The 17,611-nt window shown below is 36.7% G+C and overlaps 1 protein-coding gene across 6 annotated transcripts in view; it reads left to right on the top strand.

Annotated features, from left to right (window-relative positions):
* The window catches only part of MED13L (mediator complex subunit 13L), a 297,211-nt gene that overhangs the window by 111,652 nt on the left and 167,948 nt on the right, over positions 1–17,611 (top strand). Inside the window, exon 1 of one of the 6 annotated variants that reach the window (XM_077875778.1) lies at positions 8,144–8,288. The exons of the other annotated variants lie outside the window; for them this stretch is intronic. Coding sequence (XP_077731904.1) covers positions 8,276–8,288 — 13 coding nt within the window. The 5' untranslated portion in view covers positions 8,144–8,275. Of the gene's footprint in view, positions 1–8,143; positions 8,289–17,611 lie in introns of those variants that run through there. 6 annotated transcript variants of the gene reach the window in all.

Raw genomic sequence — 17,611 nt, 5'->3', positions numbered from 1 at the left:
TAGTCTACCTTCCAGCAGGAATATGAATAATAACTAACATATGTAATTACTGTGTAATGTCATTGTCCTAATTATGTTACATACTAATTTAATCTTGAACAAGTCTTTGAGCTTTGTATTGCAATTTTTTAACAGGAGAAGAGCTAAGATTGACACAGATTTAGTAACTTATCTGTGGCCTTTCCATACAGTATGTAACCTAGCTTGGAGTAGAATTCAGCTCTTAGAGAGTCACATTTTTAATTAAATTAAAAAAATTCTTTTTAACTTCTATTACAAAAAATGTGAAAAAAACTAGTAGAATATATTGAACACTCTGCATACATTTCACGTATATTTATGATTATAAGTTAATAATGTGTTACCATGCTTGCTTTATCAGATTTGCTCCTGAAAGTGGTTTTTTTTTTTTTTTTTTTTTTTTTTTAGATTTCATTTATTTATTTGTAGACACACAGAGAGGCAGAGACACAGGCAGAGGGAGAAGTAGGCTCCATGCAAGGAGCCTGATGTGGGACTCGATCCAAGGTCTCCAGGATCATGCCCCGGGCCAAAGACAGGCGCTAAACCGCTGAGCCACCCAGGCTGCCCGCTCCTGAAAATTTTAAAACAAGTCCTATAAAGCATGACATTACTTATGTCCGTATGCTTTTTTTTTTTTTTTTGTCATTATGCATCTTTAAAAAGTAAGGGGGCATTTTCGTATATAACTACACTCCACTGTTCACATATTTCATTTAGTTATTCCTCTTAACTTGGCTTTTGAATGTTGAACATTCAACATTCTTCTCCCCTCCTTCTCTTTTTCCATACCATTGGGCTTTTGAAAAGACTGGGTCCTGTGATTCCCAAATTCTTAGCCATGATACCTTTCTGCTTTCTGAGGAACCAAGCAAGGGAAGGGAAGTGGAGAGCAGAGGGCAAGTGAGTGGGAATCCTCCAAGGTGTACGAAGTGCACCAGACTGTGGCTTGAATTCTTTGAATGGGAGACCTAGGCTGGAAGTTGAACAAAAAAACTACCTGCAGACAGAATTTGACACTTTAATCACCTATTTCCAAACAAACCAAACCCCCACAAAACAGTATTTTCTTCTTACCTTTCTCTTGTTAGGATATGAACTATTGTTGCTATTAAAGTTTGTTTAGATATGCAAACAATAATATAATTATGCCAGAACATAATTATGCAAAAAAATAATTTCAGACATTGCAAAAATTACTTTTTATTCCCCTTTCATTCAGCTGGCATTTACTGAGTCTTTACTCTTTTCACAATTCTTCTGGGGCTTTGTAAGAATATTCTGTTCACAGCAAGTTTATAACTCAGTAGGGGATAGAGCTTCTGTGAAACAAAATACTTTACCATTTAAGTTGGAGTGTGCAGGTACTTCTGGTCAGGGCAAGTGAAACATGCCTGGGAGATGGTGAAAGGAGAGGGACCATTGCCATTCAAGTGCATATGGCAGTGGGAAGAGGTGATATTTGAGGGATCCAAAGAAGCAGAATTTGACACTTAAGGCACTTTGGGTGGGCTGAAGAAAATAAACAAAAGTGTAGAACTGAGGGCTGCCTGGATGGCTCAGTCGGTTGGGCGTCTCCCTTTGGCTCCTCAGGTCATGATTCCAGGGTCCTGAGATCTAGTCACATATCTGACTCCCCACTGAGACTGCCACTCACCCTGCTTATGCTCACTCTCTCTCTCTCTGTCAAATAAATAAATAATGTATTTTTTTAAAAAAGTGTAGATCTGAGAAAGCACAGGGAATAGAAGTTGTGTGTCAGTGTGTTCCAATGCCCTTAGATTAAGGAAGTGTCTTTCTAAAAAGACCTACGTTACATTTTACTTCCCTGTCTCTTATGTTTTTGTAACTATCCACTTTCACCCTTGGGAATATTAACGATAGACATGCATTGGTTTGCATGGGTCCCACAGCCACTATAGGCAGAAAGCATCATTTTACTTTCTGATATTATGGTTATGATAATTTTGGTTTTCTAAAATTTGCTGTAGCTTTGTTTTTGCAACTAGTTCTTCTGTCACATGGCCTTTTGTTGCTCAGGTTCAGCCATTCCATGGGATGTGTCACACTACATTTTCCTAAAGGCTATAGATAATATAGTTTTCACAATGTTTACTCCAGAATCAGTGTAACAAAGCAATCCCATTGTGTTTATTGTTAAGTTCTGTCCTAACCCTTGCTAATGGAGTCTCCATGATACTTCTAAAATAATTCTTTTCCTTCAAAGAAGCAATTTAAAAATAGGATGTGAAGAAGCATTTTCACTTAAGGCATTTAACAGTTCTGACACCTCTTAACTTAAGACATTTCTGATCTCTTCTTAATGACTTCTATATGAAAATTGGCTTCTTCATGAAGACCTATTATACACCTTTCTTTTGAATAACAATGTTATTACTAGACAGTTTTTTGATTCTGGTTGCAGCAAGCCTAGTTAAGATGAAGTTTAAGTTATGGGCCCAGTTTATTTTCTATGATGTTAATTTTCTTATTTTTTAATAATTTGGTGACGTGATAGACTTGCGGGGAGGAGGGTGTAGACAACGTTGAGTGATAATAGCAACTGACACATATTGGGTCCCTACTCTGGGTTGGTAGAGTGCCAAACGCTTTATGTATGCTAGTTCAAATTCTTAAAGGAGTAGTGGCAGATGAGACTAAGATGGATGTTTGGGCCTGTTCAGAGGAGGTTTGGAATGCCAGCCTGGTGAATTAAGGTTTTCTTATCTCACTCATTATAGAAATTTGTTTTACTAAATGATGACAATATCTAGATGTTAATAAGAAGGGTAGAAATGGCTTTATTTTTGCCTTCTTGAGTTTCTAAGACTTTGTTGTAATAATCTGAGGATGTTGATAGCTGGCTCTACTGAAAGTAAGGGTAAGATCTGGCCTTAGGCAGACACAAGTGTGAAGTTAATGTCCAGTGACATAGCCTGCATGGTCAGCCAGAACAAGAGGTTTGGCTTAGAGCTATACTGGTATAGCAGTCATCTCAATGTCAGCTCTTACTCCAATTAGGTCTTTGCAAAAATTTTTGCAGTTAGAGCCATTCTTTGACAGCTAAATCTCTCTATGTGTGCATTTGTTAAATAGATGTGTTTTTTGGTATATGATCCAATTGAAGGAATATGAATGAATGCATCCATTTATGTCTCTCCTATAGCCAGCAAATTTTAAAAATGTAACCATCAGAGGCCAAAATAAAAGAAATGTCATCTCTCTCTCCCCTTCCTGGCCCTTTCTCCTTTGAATGTTACCTTACCGTTCATTTACCAAATATTTTTTATTGCCAACTAGTTCATGCTCTTTGGGGGCCTGTAAAAGGAACCAAACATTTCCATTCACTCATCTTGAGCCACTCCATTCCCAATGTCTATTTTCTCTTAGCCTTTGTGTTAACTTCTTCTGCTTCAGTCATCTCTGTTGTCCCATCCCTCCTTAAGCTCTCTGTTTCCTTATTCTGATTATTACTTGTTCTTCCAGGTCTGATTAAATCATGGTGGGGGATTTGGCATCTTTAAAAACTGTGAGAAACTTCCATTATATATAACGGGTATCCGTCTTTAAGTTGCTTTCTTGTTCAGTCACAAACGAGTCGACTTTTTGGACATAATCTTCTTTAATGAAGCTAGCTCTCTTTGTCAAATGAGAATTAAAAAGTGATTTACAAATAGAACCACAGGTGTGTCAAACATTTATTGACTAAAACATGTGGAATCCTTTGTTAGGATTGTTGAGGGTATGTTTAACAATAGAATGTAATTGCTGAACTCTAGGCATCTCCTTCTGATAAGCCGATAATTTATTGGGGTGTAAGACTTACTGTATAAGCTAACTATTATGTATGACAAGATGTGGGAAATTCTGTAATTTAAATATAATCAAGAATGTCTTGACAAGTCAGGAAAGACAAATTAATTCCACTTGGAAAGATGAGAGAAAGGTTTCATGGAAAGCATGGCATAATAGTAGGCAGAGACAGGAGCAAGGTAGTCTATTCTGGGTACGTGGTGCAGTATATGAGCAAAGGTGTGAATATAGAGTTCATTCAGAGTCCCTAAAATGGCGAGTTTTAGTGGATAGGAACATTTAGATAGAAGGAGGTATGAACTGGGCAAAGAGGTGGGGCCAAAAAAGTACAATTCTAAGATCATTGGACTTTATTTTAGGCATTGAAAAATTTAAAAGATTTTATTTGATAGTGTGCATGGCCGCCAGCTCACAGGGGGATGTGTACATGGGAGAGGCAGAGGCAGAGAGGGAGAAACAGGCTCCTCACTGAGCAGGAACCCTGAGGTGGGCTTGATCCCAGGACCCCAAGGTCATGACCTGAGTTTAAGGCAGACCCTTAACCAACTGAGGCATCTAGGAGCCCTGAGGCAGTGAAAATTTTTAGACAAGGGGGTGACATGAACAGACCTGTGTTTTAGCTGGATAACTTGGGAAGTAGCGAGAAGAATGGATCAGACGCAACAGTGAGGATCAAATTGAATTTAAGTGGGAAGCAAGACGAATAGATTTGAAAGCATGGATATGGATTGGTGTCCATGGGTGGATGAACAGATAAAACATGGGGCATCTTTTTCTGTATTTCTTTGTGTATCTGTGCCTATGTATCTTCCCTTCTTTTCCTAAAAAGTACCTAAATTCTAGTACTTTTCCTTCCTATAACTTTTTTCCCCACAAGATAACAAAATAAAAAGAAGCTACTTTTATTTATTTATTTTTAATGCGAGTGGTTTTAGCTAGAAATGTAGAGCAGAGTTACTGAGCAGGCATAAACAAGCAAACAGGTTTTCAGTATACATTGTCAACTAGACCCATCACTTTTTTGCCAATTTGATCTTTAGATATGGAAAGCACTTTTTTGCCATTGACAAAAAGTTTTTCAGACTTCATTCCTTGTTTCACTGGTACTGAGCCACCTGCAGTAGCTCTCAATTTGTAGGAGAGAAATGGTCACATTTATGAAGTTTTACCAGCAGAAATTATGCAAATAATTTTCATGTGAGATATTGCTTAGTTCCATAAACATGTATTGAGTATTTGTTATTTTTAAAAAATAAAATAGAATCATGAGAGGAAAGTTGAAAGTTACTGGCTGGAGCACCTGGGTAGCTCAGTAGTTGAGCATCTGCCTTTGGCTCACAGGTCATGATCCCAGGGTCCTGGGATCGAGTCCTGCATAAGGCTCCCTGTAAGGATCCTGCTTCTCCCTCTGCCTATGTCTCTGCCTCTCTCTCTCTCTCTCTCTCTCTCTCTGTGTCTCTCATGAATAAATATCTTAAAAAAAAAAGTTACTGGCACACTGAGAAATCCAGGAAATGTTTGAGTTCCTTTAATACTTTTTTCTTTCTCTCCTAAACTTTCATGTAATTAAATACGTGAAGAAATGTGTATTATATGGATGAATAGAAATGAATGCTCTTCACACTGAATCATCCCTAGGAGCTTAAAAAAATTCATGTTTTAGCAGTTTAATAATCTCATGTTATCTAATACCAGTAATAGTAATAGGGTAGTATCTCAGATTAAGGAATAGGTTTTAATGATAAATTATTTTTTATGACTACAGAATTAGCACATGCTCACTATATTCTATCTGTAAGGTAACAAAATTGTAGTTTGGTATACTAAGGTGGGTTATTTTAAAGGCTAGAAAGAAAATTTTGGCATTTGTGTTTAGAATTTTATTCTTCTATCAAGGCTTAGATTTTGCATCTTGTCTGTTGAGTCTTTTATTAGCTAAGAAAAGATACGAAAAAGACTTTCATTATTATTTTTCATCCTTTAAGGTTAACCTACAACCTGTTTTTCCAACTTGCAGGGGAAGATTGAATGCTTATGTGCTTCCCTTAACCTCAACTCCCCTCTACCACTCTTCCCCCTACCCTCCCATTTTTAGATTTTGGTTTTGTTACTGTTACTTTGTGCCTTAGTAACAAGGATGATCCTCATATATGGTAAGGATAAAATTGTGTTATGGTAATTAGGGTATTTGTAATACCTTGCTATCAAATTTTCTGTAGAAGAGTTTTCAGTGCAGTTCAAGATTGTCTTCAGGTTGTTTAAAGGCCAAAAAGTGCTCTGTTGCCTGGAGGAATGTTTATAGGTATTGATATATTTCACCTTACCTTTTAGAATGGTTATTTTCAGCAAGGGTAGCAGTAGCAGTAAAGCAATTCCATTCCATATTTTATTGCCATTGATAAAAATGACTCATAATGTGAAGAGTCTGATAGGATACAACTATCTGGTATATCTCTTAGATATAACTATCTGGTATGTCTCTTAAGTTTCAAAGTCAGCATTATACCTATGCCATGAAGAAAACTGAGATGATAGATCTAATATAATGTTACCAAAAATTAGACAAGTGTAATGAAGTGAGGTACTGTTTTTTGGTGTGTGAATGATAAATGATAATTTGAGCTTCTGAAATAAAGCTGTTCTTTACATTTATAATAGGAAAAGCAAAAAAGTTGTTTCTGTTAAGTTCTTTGGCTGACTACCTTTAACTTCATTTTTGTCAGAACCTAACTATGGTACATACACTGCTTAACCACTCTTCTATAGTATAAGCTTTCTAAATAAGCACAGATTGCACTGATTTGTTGAGTAGTTAAATGTTGTTTAGTTAAATGGATATATGTTTTATCATCTCTAGGTATGGGCCCAGGGTTATAATTATTCTTATATCTCCAGTAATACCTTCTTGCACATAGTAGGCTTACTATAAGTATTTGAGAGGTAGGCATCTTTGTTGTAATAGATCTTTTGATACCTTTTGTCTATACCTAGACTACTGCTGTTTTTCTTGGACTTGGGGCTATTTAGAGAATTTTATCAAAATTTAAAGTAATTTTTTTGTTAGCAAAATTTTAAGCCTTTCTTGTCACGAATAGGAAAGAATTCAATTTTTCTTTGTTTTGTTTAGCTATTGTGGAAAACTTGGAATAGGCTGCTAACACACATTACTATTGTGTGGGGAATTTTAAAACTTTTTTTTTCTCAACAGGATTAGGCTAATAAAGTATTTGAAGCAGTTACTCAGGAGTTACTATATGCCATTTATTTTGAAAACCATGTAGCAGCAGGAGAGAGCATGGAATCTCTGGACTGGAAGGAACCTTTAAAGGTGAGATAGGCCAAGCATTCAACTGCCCTCCCTGGGGCAGTTGAAATCCACAAAATCCATCCTAGGTTATTTTTCAGTGAGTGACAAGGAAATTGTATGTACACTACCGTGTCCCTTCCTCAAGGATATATAGTGATGTGTTAAATGTTAAATGTCAGGATTCCTTGTTAAGGGGATTTCTATTTGCTATTTATATCTATCTTTGATCAGCATTGCCTTGTCTAACAATATACCAGTAGATATAGATAAATTAAACTTAACTGCCATGCCTTCTGGAGAGCTTTTGTTTTCTACGAGTTTGGCTATCTTGTTTGGTATCAGACAGATAATAATTTCTTGATCTGATGAATGTGATGTTGATAAGTCAATTTATTTAAATGGCCATATGAAGATAATGGGATCATAATATGAAGTTAGTGTACTGACAACAGAGACATGTGCCCTGCAATGCTATTTTGTTAGATACACAGAACATGGAATTACCTTTGTAAATAGTATGGAGATGAAGTAGATGGAGCATCCACAGGGCAGAAATATCACAGTGATGCTGTGAAGTGCAACTTGAAGCAGTTTAGCATAAGTGAGGTGTTAATGATTAGCAAATAATCTGTTAGATTTATTAGTACACTAAGTCAGAGTATTTATGTGCACAGACTACCACAGTCTTTCATGGAACATTTACTCTCTGCTGGAGATAGTTCTAGGTACCTTTAGATATTATCTCAGTTAATCTTTAAAAGCTTCTCCGTGTAGTAGTTGGAGCCATACAGAATATACATTCATAGTGGCTGTTAATTCATAGTGGAAGGTATAGTAGATGAGCTATTAGTTATATTAGCCAAATTGATTAACCATTAACATGGAGAATTGAGAATTTATATTTTAGTCCTCAGACCAAACTCAGTGTCATAATCACTCAGAATTTCAAAGAAGGAATCTGAAATGATTCTTAGAATTGGACTGTTGGGAGCCAAGTTCTTTGGGACAGTGGAGGGTAGGAGAAGGGGTATTTTCATGGACCAACTTTGCTTTCTCACACTGGATGAGGATGTGGCCTTGTTGATGCTAAAGTTGATCTGGGAATCGAAAGTTTATTGTCAAAAATTCCTGTAAATGGAATCATGGTGTGAGTACTCCCAAATGATACGTTAAACCATTGGGACAGTGGAATAGCAGGAATCTCTCAGCTTAGTTGGGAGCTTTCCTTGTGTGAGGCACATGGAAGGAAAAGCCAAGGAAAGATAAACTGCATATGTGCCTATTCTGTGGCCCCATATAGTCACCTGGCTTTTATTAAGTTCTATAGCATTGGCTAAATAATTGGGAATTTGAACGAAGTGTTTGTGTATGTCTTAACTAATTCTTAACTTGTTTTTATGAAGGTACAAATTGCTATGATTTTCTTTTTGCTTGGAAATAAGGGTTCATATACTTTATATGGTTTAGGATTTGTAACTTTAATATATCCCATTTATGAACATGAACAAAACTCATCAGGGCCTAGCCCTCTCTAGAGACGTGAACAGAAAGTAAATATTATCCGTTACTCTTCTCACCTTGCCCTGCAGTTGTTTGCTTGTTTTCATAGCAGTATATAGCAAGCACGGCAGTTATAAATCTATCTTAGACCAGAAAAAATCAATTAATGCACAATTTAATGGACATATTTTAGAAGAAAGGGGTAGCAGAGAAAAATAAGGGACGTGAGTCAACTCCCAAGAAATGTGGATTATAAAGTAGTATGAGCTGTTATGGACAACCTGGGAACCTAACTTAGGAGTTTCACATTGTGTCTGTAGGAGAACAAAGTTGTAAATTCCAGGTCAGTGATTTACAAATCAAAGTTTGAAACACAAACCCATTTTTTTTTTTAAGATTTTATTTATTTATTCATGAGAGAGACACACAGAGGAGCAAAGATGCACAGGCAGAGGGAGAAGCAGGCTCCCGAGCAGGAAACCTGATGTAGGACTGGATCATGGGACTCTGGGATCATGCCTGAGGCAAAGACAGAGGCTCAACTGCTGAGCCAGCCACCCAGGCGTCCTAACACAAACCCATTTGTAACTGAGATCTTTCTAAGCCAACTTTCAGGAAATAGAGGCATGCCTCAGTTTCCATGGTTTTGGTGATCGCTATTTCTTCTCAGTTAATTTGTGATCAAGAAATAATTTTGTGTTTTATTTCACTTGTTATGTACATATAATGTGGCATGATTTTTTCTGTGTACACTGATGTAGCAAATTAGCAATGTCCTCATTTAGTTTCACCCCAAGGAAGGAAGAAAAATATTCAGCATTTGTTAAATTCTAAAATTTCTCTTCATGCTCCTTGCCCTGCCCTCCTTCACTGCCCGCCAAGAACAACAAAACAGTAGAAAGCAAAGCAAAAACAAGAACCTTTTTCAAGCAATTTTGTAGCTTTGAAACCTGTATGAGTATGTGAAAAAATACTACCACATATTATAGTTAAGTTACAGTGGTGGCTTTTTCACGTGTGTGTTAAGTTTGGATATTTTCTAAGTCACTTTTACTAAGATTAAATATAATACTGATCATCCTGACGAAGGACAGGTGAGAATTTTGGAGGCATACTATATTCTGACAGTTTCTTGAGGTTCATTATTATTTGTATCTCTTGCTCAAATGTTTACTCTATGTAAACAGTAAAGAAAATAGATTAAAACTGAGCATTTCATAATCAGTGTTTAGCTACTGGTATAGTACAGAATTAAGCAGTCAACACCAATTTTAGAGTCATTCGGTGGAGAACAAACCTCTAATTCTTTCTATCTCTGGAGCCAGTAGTGCCTGAACCCACAAAGCTTGTCAGTAGATAAGATAAAATACAGCAGGCAATTTTGAATTCACCTGTTTGAGTATAAGGAAGAGCGTGACTGCTTATAATTCTAATACTTTAAAGATACTGTAAAAATGGTGCTTATTTAAAAAAAATAATTCTAGCATACTATGATGGCACTGTAATACATTTGACTTAAATTCACATTACTTTGAAATGTATGTTTTATAAAAGTGTCATTTCATTTTTATACACGTGAATTGTGCATGCTTGAACTTAAAAAGCAATAAATGAATAGTAATCTTGAACTTTTTATTTATTTACTTATTTTATTTTTAAAAAGATTTTTTTTTTTTTTTTTTTTTTTTTTTTTTATTAGAGACAGAGAGAGAGAGGCAGAGAGGCAGATACACAGGCAGAGGGAGAAGCAGGCTCCATGCAAGGATCCCGATGCGGGACTCGATCTCGCGTCTCCCGGATCAGGCCCTGGGCTGAAGGCGGTGCTAAACTGCTGAGCCACCCGGGCTGCCCAATCTTGAACTTTTTATAAAAGAGATTGTATTTATTTGAGAGAGAGCAAGCATGTGAATGAGAGGAGGAACTGAGGGAGAAGAACAAGCAGACTCAGAGCTGAGCATAAAGCCTGATGCAGGGCCTGATGCCACAATCCTGAGATTCATGACCTGAGCCAAAATCAAGAGGTGGATGTTCAGCCAACTGAGCCACTCAGGTGCCCCTTGAACTTTTAATATAATTTATTGTCTTGAATTATAAGGAGCTATAAAACCATTGTTACATGCTTGTTTGATAGTAGGAGTCATTTACTGACAGACGTTTGCCTGCCACTGCTTACTAGGCACTTTTTAAGGCATTGGAAGTACACATAGTGAAGTACACATAGTACACATTGTGAAGAAAACATAGTAAAATGTTGCTTGTTGTGGATTTTAAGTTCTAGTAGGGGAGATAGTAAAGAAGTAAACATATAAAATATAAAGTATGTTAGATACTGATTAGTGTTAGGGGGAAAAATGAAGCCATGAAGGAATTTGAAGTAGAGCGGTCATAGAAAGTCTCATGGATGAAGTCTCTCCATTTGAGCAGAGACCTGAAGGAGATTTGGGAAGAAAACGATGTGGACAGATATCTGTCAGAAGAGTGTGTTAGGAAGAGAAAACAGCAAATGCAAAGGCACTTGAGGTGGATGGTGCCTGTTGGTCTGATGAAGAACTACTAGTATGTCTGGTTGGAGTGAGCATGGGGAAGAGTAGTAAAGTGAAGTTGGGGTACAGTGAGTCTGAATATTATTCACAGAAGGTGCTGAAGACAGTGTACAGGCCTTTCTCTGAGTTGGGAAGGCACTGAAGAGTTCGGAGCAGAGGAATAAGTTGACCTTTTTTTTTTTTTTAACAGAATCTCTGGCTATGATGTGGAGAGTAGATAGATTGGGGGCAGGATGGGGAAGGCAAACACAGAAACAGGGAAACTGTTGTAATGATCTGGGTGAACACGAGTGGTGGCACGGACCATGGTGGCTGTGGTGAAGATGGTGAGAAGTGGTCATGTGATAGATAAAATTGTGAAGGAGGAGCTGACAACTTGGGTGTGAAATGTGAGAGTGCAAGGAGAAAGCAAAAATTTGAATACATTTATAGGAAATTGCCAATTCCATTTTGATATTGCTCAATTATTTTATTATAGAAATAACTTGAAAAATATGGATACAAAGATAATGTTATTTTAATGTTTTATTATTGTATTTTCAGTTCCTTTTGCACATTTTATATGTGAGGCTATTTGTGTAATCCCATTTATGGATCAGGTTTCTATATATGAGAATATAAAAAATCAATTTCAGGATTATAATACAGTGTACTGCTGCTGCCACCTAATGTTTATAGCTCTTCATTTATATAATTACACTAACTGGTTATGCATAGCTTTAATATTGGTTTGAAACAGAATGTTAACAGATTGAGGTTTATTTAATTGAATTTATATTAGGTTCCTTTTATGGACAGTTAATATGATAATTGAATTATCTAGAAATGAGGTTATAGATTGAAAATTAATTTTATTGGCACCTTGATCTTTGTATTGAATTCAGTTCAAGTAATATTTATTTGTTGTGCTCAGCCCTGTTGTGTCTCTGCCCTTCCTCATGATGATTATGGTCTAATGGGGATAGATTTTCAAAAAATAAACAAATAATGACATAATTAGCAGTTGAGAGAACCAGACAGGATAACAGATATACAGATTCTGTGGATAAAGAACTTGTAGTCAAACAAGGCAGATAAACATTTAAAAGTAATGAGATTAAATGCGAGGGCTATATCATTTTAGCCACTTTTCCTGTTGCTAAGGAATAATGCTAGCTAGAAACTTCTCTGAAACAACATGTTGCAAGAATAGTGTTAGTGATGTGATAGTTTTTCAAGGCAGTGCTGCTTTGGTTTTCTGCTGCTGCATGAGAGGCAGTTAATTTTAGCGATGACTACTTGTTATTGAAGGTTATGGTATTAGACCACTTTTAGTAATTGTTTGCTTTTCCTGGGTCCTTTTTTGTGATTAGGTGAGGATGTGATGGCTTGCTATCTCAAATGTGCCCTTTTCCAGGTGCCTGCTATATTATACTTTGTATTTCATGAGAGATGAAATAGTTTTTTGTTTACATGCATATGGAAGGTTCACTCATTTGTTAGTATAAAACTAGAGAACTACAGATGTTGCTAGGAGAAATAAGAACATTGTTAATGAACCCTGAAGATGGATTTAATAGACACTTACTGAGTATGCAGTGAGTGGGTCCCAAGGAATGTTCTGAGGCACTGGGGATATAGCCTTGAAACAAAGTAAGACAATCTTTGCCTTCATTAAGCTTATATTCATTCTAGTGGGCCATGGGAGACAGATAATAAATGTATAACTATATAGTATGTCAGGTGATGGTAAAAATGCTCTAGAGGAAAATAAAGCAGGATAACAAGGATAGAGTATGCTGGAAAGGGGAAGGGATACACTTTGTGCTCTCTTTATGCAAATTTTCCTTTTTATGATAATTTTGTTCCTAGATAAATTATTAAAAAGAAAGTATACTTAAAATTGTTCTAAAGGTCCCTTCTGCGTTAGAAACTAGAACAGTTTGCATCCATGTATTCATCTTGTAAATACTCAGCAAGCGTATTACCTTGTGCCAGGTAATGTATGAAGTAAAAGGGATAAAAGACATGTTTTCTACCCTTAAGGAATTTAAAATCAAATTGGGAAAATATTAAAAAAAAACCCACTTTATTGTAACTGTAGGAGAGTCATTTATCTTTTTTCTTAAAAGAAAGTGAGTATAATGAAACATTTTAGCTTTGACTTTAGATGACAAACTGTTTCACTTATGAACTGAGACCCCTTGGTGGGATTATAATGCTGACCACTGAAAAGCAGTATTTTCTCTAGAGATTGTGATCTCCTTCTTTGAAAAAAGGAGGATCTACATTGTGATGCATTATTTCCTGCTGAGTATAATTTAGAAAACCTACCAAGTTTTCATCAGTCATTTTTGAATCACCTTTATCTTTTAGTTTATGCAATCAGTAAGCTGTAGGACACTATATAAAGTTTTCAAACTTTGAAATGTTGGGAAATATGCTCTATGATGTTCTTAATTCATAGGGCCTTAGGTTAGTGGGAAAGCTTGGCATAGCATTGCGTTTCCGTTTTTCTGATGAGATCCTGGGGTCTCATCTACAGCCCTGTCTTTTCTTGACTCTTGTTACCACTAAGGTGGTAATGGTAGATTCAGAGAATACAGGAATATTTCTCAACTATATATGGTTTTGTGATATCCTCCATTAACCAAATGTCCTAATTGCTCTGAATTTCAGCAGTTTTAGTAAATAGGCATTTAAGGGTGGTTTGATTGGAAAACACTGGTTCTATCCTTTTTTTTTCTCAGATAGTAAAGCAAATATCTTATGGCAGAGGTTTTAGTTATCTTAAAATACCTTGAGCTGTAATACCTTAGAATTATTGGTTAAACAAAATAGAACAAGAAAAAAGCTAAAGAATAAAGCTTTCACATCTTTCACTGCTAGCTAATAACCTTCGTTTGGAATTTTCTGGTAGGTCACAATATGGCAGATGTCTTTTGAGGAATTATGACTTAACCCAGGTCAGACATGTGATAATTGAGCTCCCCAGATTTATCCTGATAGCTAAAGACAAATGTCTGGTATGGGAAGACAGTGGTTTAACTCACCACCCACCTCACTGAATCATAAAACTCTTAAGACTAGAAGCAACCAGTAAAAAGACTGTAGGTTTGGGAGAGTTCCAGCTTGGCCTCTGCAGCTCTTACAGAATAGAGCATTGAGAGAGAATTCCAGGGACCACCCAAGAGATCTTTGGTTCTTTCACTTTCTTTACAGTCTTTCCCCTGCCAGCCTTCCAGGTTATTACCCTTGTATTCTCCATCTAGCCTCTAATACCTAACACCATCAACAAACTCTGATGTGTTTAAAAAAAAAAAAGAAAAAAGAAAAAAAATCCTTAAAAATCATCGACATTATCATAGTGTTCTAAATCTAGGCTGATTAAATACCTGTAGAATTGGGACTGTGTTTTATAAAATTCATTTTGTGGAGTAATTAGGTCATTTTAGATTTTAACAACATAACATCTAAATAATGGCTTATTTTTATTTATGTCTGTAGAAAAGTGTGGCAACCAACATGTATTTGGGAGTTACCATAATCTTTAGGTAAGGAAGAGCTATATAAGGTGGTTTGTATTCTCAAGTATCTAGGTGGAGGCAGAATAGCATTGGGTGTAGTGTTTCTTGATCTTCAGCATATATAAGAAGGTACATGGGAAGCTTATTAATAGATTTTCAAGCCTATTTCTCTGTGATTTTAATGTAATTCGGGGTACCTGTGGATTTCCACCTAACTTTCACATCCCCTCTGATTCAGATATGAGGTTTCAAAGTCCCATGCTTTGATTAACACTAGTGTTACAAAATAGACCACACTTTTTGAATTTCAGCTTATTTGTTAGCTTAGTGGCCTTGAGAAAATTACATAATTCCTGTGACCTCATTTTCTTTATCTGTAAAATGGAGATTGTTATGGAGAGCGAATTTTGTTCTTGGAACAGATATGATCACTCAGCAAAGGAAAGCTTCTGCCATTGCCGGCATTCATCACCCCGCTGCCACCACCACAACTGTCAGGTTATCATCAGCTGTCTTAGCGACAGGAATGCACAAAATAGCTAGCAGTGTCAGGCAGCATGCCTAGGAATGGTGTCGACAGTATCTGGGAGTTTAGAGGTATGCACAGGAATTTGGGCTGGAATGATCTGGGATATTCATGAAGAGAGATGATACCTGAATTAGACTTTGAAGAATAACAAAGATTTAGCCAAAGTGAAGACAAAGTTGGTAGGAGAAGACTATTCCTCAAAACAGAATTATTTCAAAATAACTTACTTTTGGTTACTAAAGTTTTACTCTTGATGGTTCACCTTGGTTATCTTCTGATTTGCTAACTTAAAATAATAATGACATACATAGGTCATCTGGGATCTTAAGTTTAGTCTGGAAAATAAAATGTTGGTGAAAATGTGCATATAATATGTGTTACATGGTGTGAAAGTGAATTTATATTTGCCGTTGTTAATGGAAACACTTTATTATGATTTGAGGGAGTTGGACACCACTAATTTGGAATAAATACCTATGCTTCTAGCATATGTAATTATAAAACTGAAACAGGGCAGCCCAGATGGCTCAATGGTTTAGTGCTTACCTTCAGTCCAGGGTGTGATCCTGGAGCCCCGGGATCCAGCTCCGGGATCAAATCCCACATCGGGCTCCCTGCATGGAGCCTGCTTCTCCCTCTGCCTGTGTCTGCCCCTCTCTCTCTCTCTCTCTCTCTCTCTCTCTCTCTCTCATGAATAAATAAATAAAATCTTAAAAAAAAAATAAAACTGAAACAATTTTATAGGTTAAATGTCACTGTCAAAACTATATAACCAAAAATGCAGATAAACAGCACAGTATTTTATGCTACCTGATATTTACTTGAATGTAACTTTCTGCTCCTGGCAAGAATTTGATACTGTCTGCTTGGAAACAGATCTGCTAAATTTCGGCCGGTCTTTTCTACTGGGGAAGGTATGATGACTCAGTTCTTCCACTACTTCCGCGTTTGAACTGCTGTAAAACTTCCCTTTGCACAGCTTTCTGCAACTTTGCTTGGCCCTCATTTGGCATGAATGCAGCATATATAGGCCAAGTCTGTGTTGTTTTCTCTTTAGTCCTTGATGGGGGAACACACATGTAGATAGAGGCTTGTGCGCTGAAATTGTGTGGTGGCATTCAGTTAGGAGGCAGTTATTCTGATGATCCTAAAAAAGCATTAATTTAAAAAGATTACTTAACTTTATGAAAATACAAGATAATTTATATTTGTGTTGTGGAGAGCTTAAGTAGAGACTCAATTTGAAAAACACTGAGTCTCTGAATGGGTAGATCTAAAGGAACCATAGCATTTAGTTCAGTTTCCTCATTTAACATCTAGAACCACACTGCTGCCAAAGAGATCTTTGAAAAATTGTCCTACTTAAAGCCTTACAGCAGTTTCCTTGTACATTGAAAATAATTTCTAAATAACTCATGAAAGTGCATCAAACTCTGAATCATGTGTCTAGCCTTTGCCATTTGAGTTATCTCCTATACTTCCAGCCTCCTTCATGCTTTAAGGACTTGTACCTGCTGTTCTCCCTTTTTGGCCAGCTTTTTCCTCATGTCCTAATGAGCCTGGCTGTTTGATAGCATGAGGTCTTAGAACAAATGCTGCCTCCTTACAGTGGTCTTCCCCTTATCATTTGCTTCACTTATCCATTACTGTGTAATAGACCACACCAAACTTGGTAGTGTAAATGATAACTATTTTATTATACTCACATATTCTTTAGGTCAGTAACTTAGATGGGTATAGTAGCTATGGTTTGTCTTTGCACCATGATGTCTGAGGACTGAGCGGGGTAAATTCCTACAGTTGAATGGCTGAGTGCTAGAATCATCTGGAGTCTTCTTTACTCTTCTCTTTGACTCCAGGCTGAGGATAGCCCAAGGGCTGGGTTCAGCTGGGATTGTTGAATTGAGTCCCTGCTAGTCGATTTTCCATGTTGCTTGGGTTTCCTTTCAGTAGTAGACTTAATACCATGAACAAGGTAGAAGCCTTGTATAACTGAACCTTAGAGCGTACATGGCTTCACTTTCACCATGCTTATTTGGTTGATAACATTCACAAATCCTCCTAGCTTAGAGGGGAAGATATGATACAGACCCTACCTCTCACTCTCACTGTGGGAGGACTATCAAGAATTTAGGATCATGTTTTAAAACTGCCATATTATCTTACATGAAGTAGCATCTCAACCCCTATGTCCTTTAGCCTTTATAGCAGTAGTTGTTCATAGCATTTAATATGGATTGGAATAATTTGATAGAAATTGTTATTTTTATCTGCCTCTTCCAGCTAAAATGAAAGTTTTGTAAAAACAGGGACACATCTGCTTTGTTGACTGATGAATTTTTAGCCCCTGGAGCACTGCTTAGCACATCATAGCCACTCAGTAAACACTTGC

Source organism: Canis aureus, chromosome 27 (assembly GCF_053574225.1).
Source record: "Canis aureus isolate CA01 chromosome 27, VMU_Caureus_v.1.0, whole genome shotgun sequence".
Lineage (NCBI taxonomy): Eukaryota > Metazoa > Chordata > Mammalia > Carnivora > Canidae > Canis > Canis aureus.
This window is presented reverse-complemented; position numbering and strand designations above follow the sequence as displayed.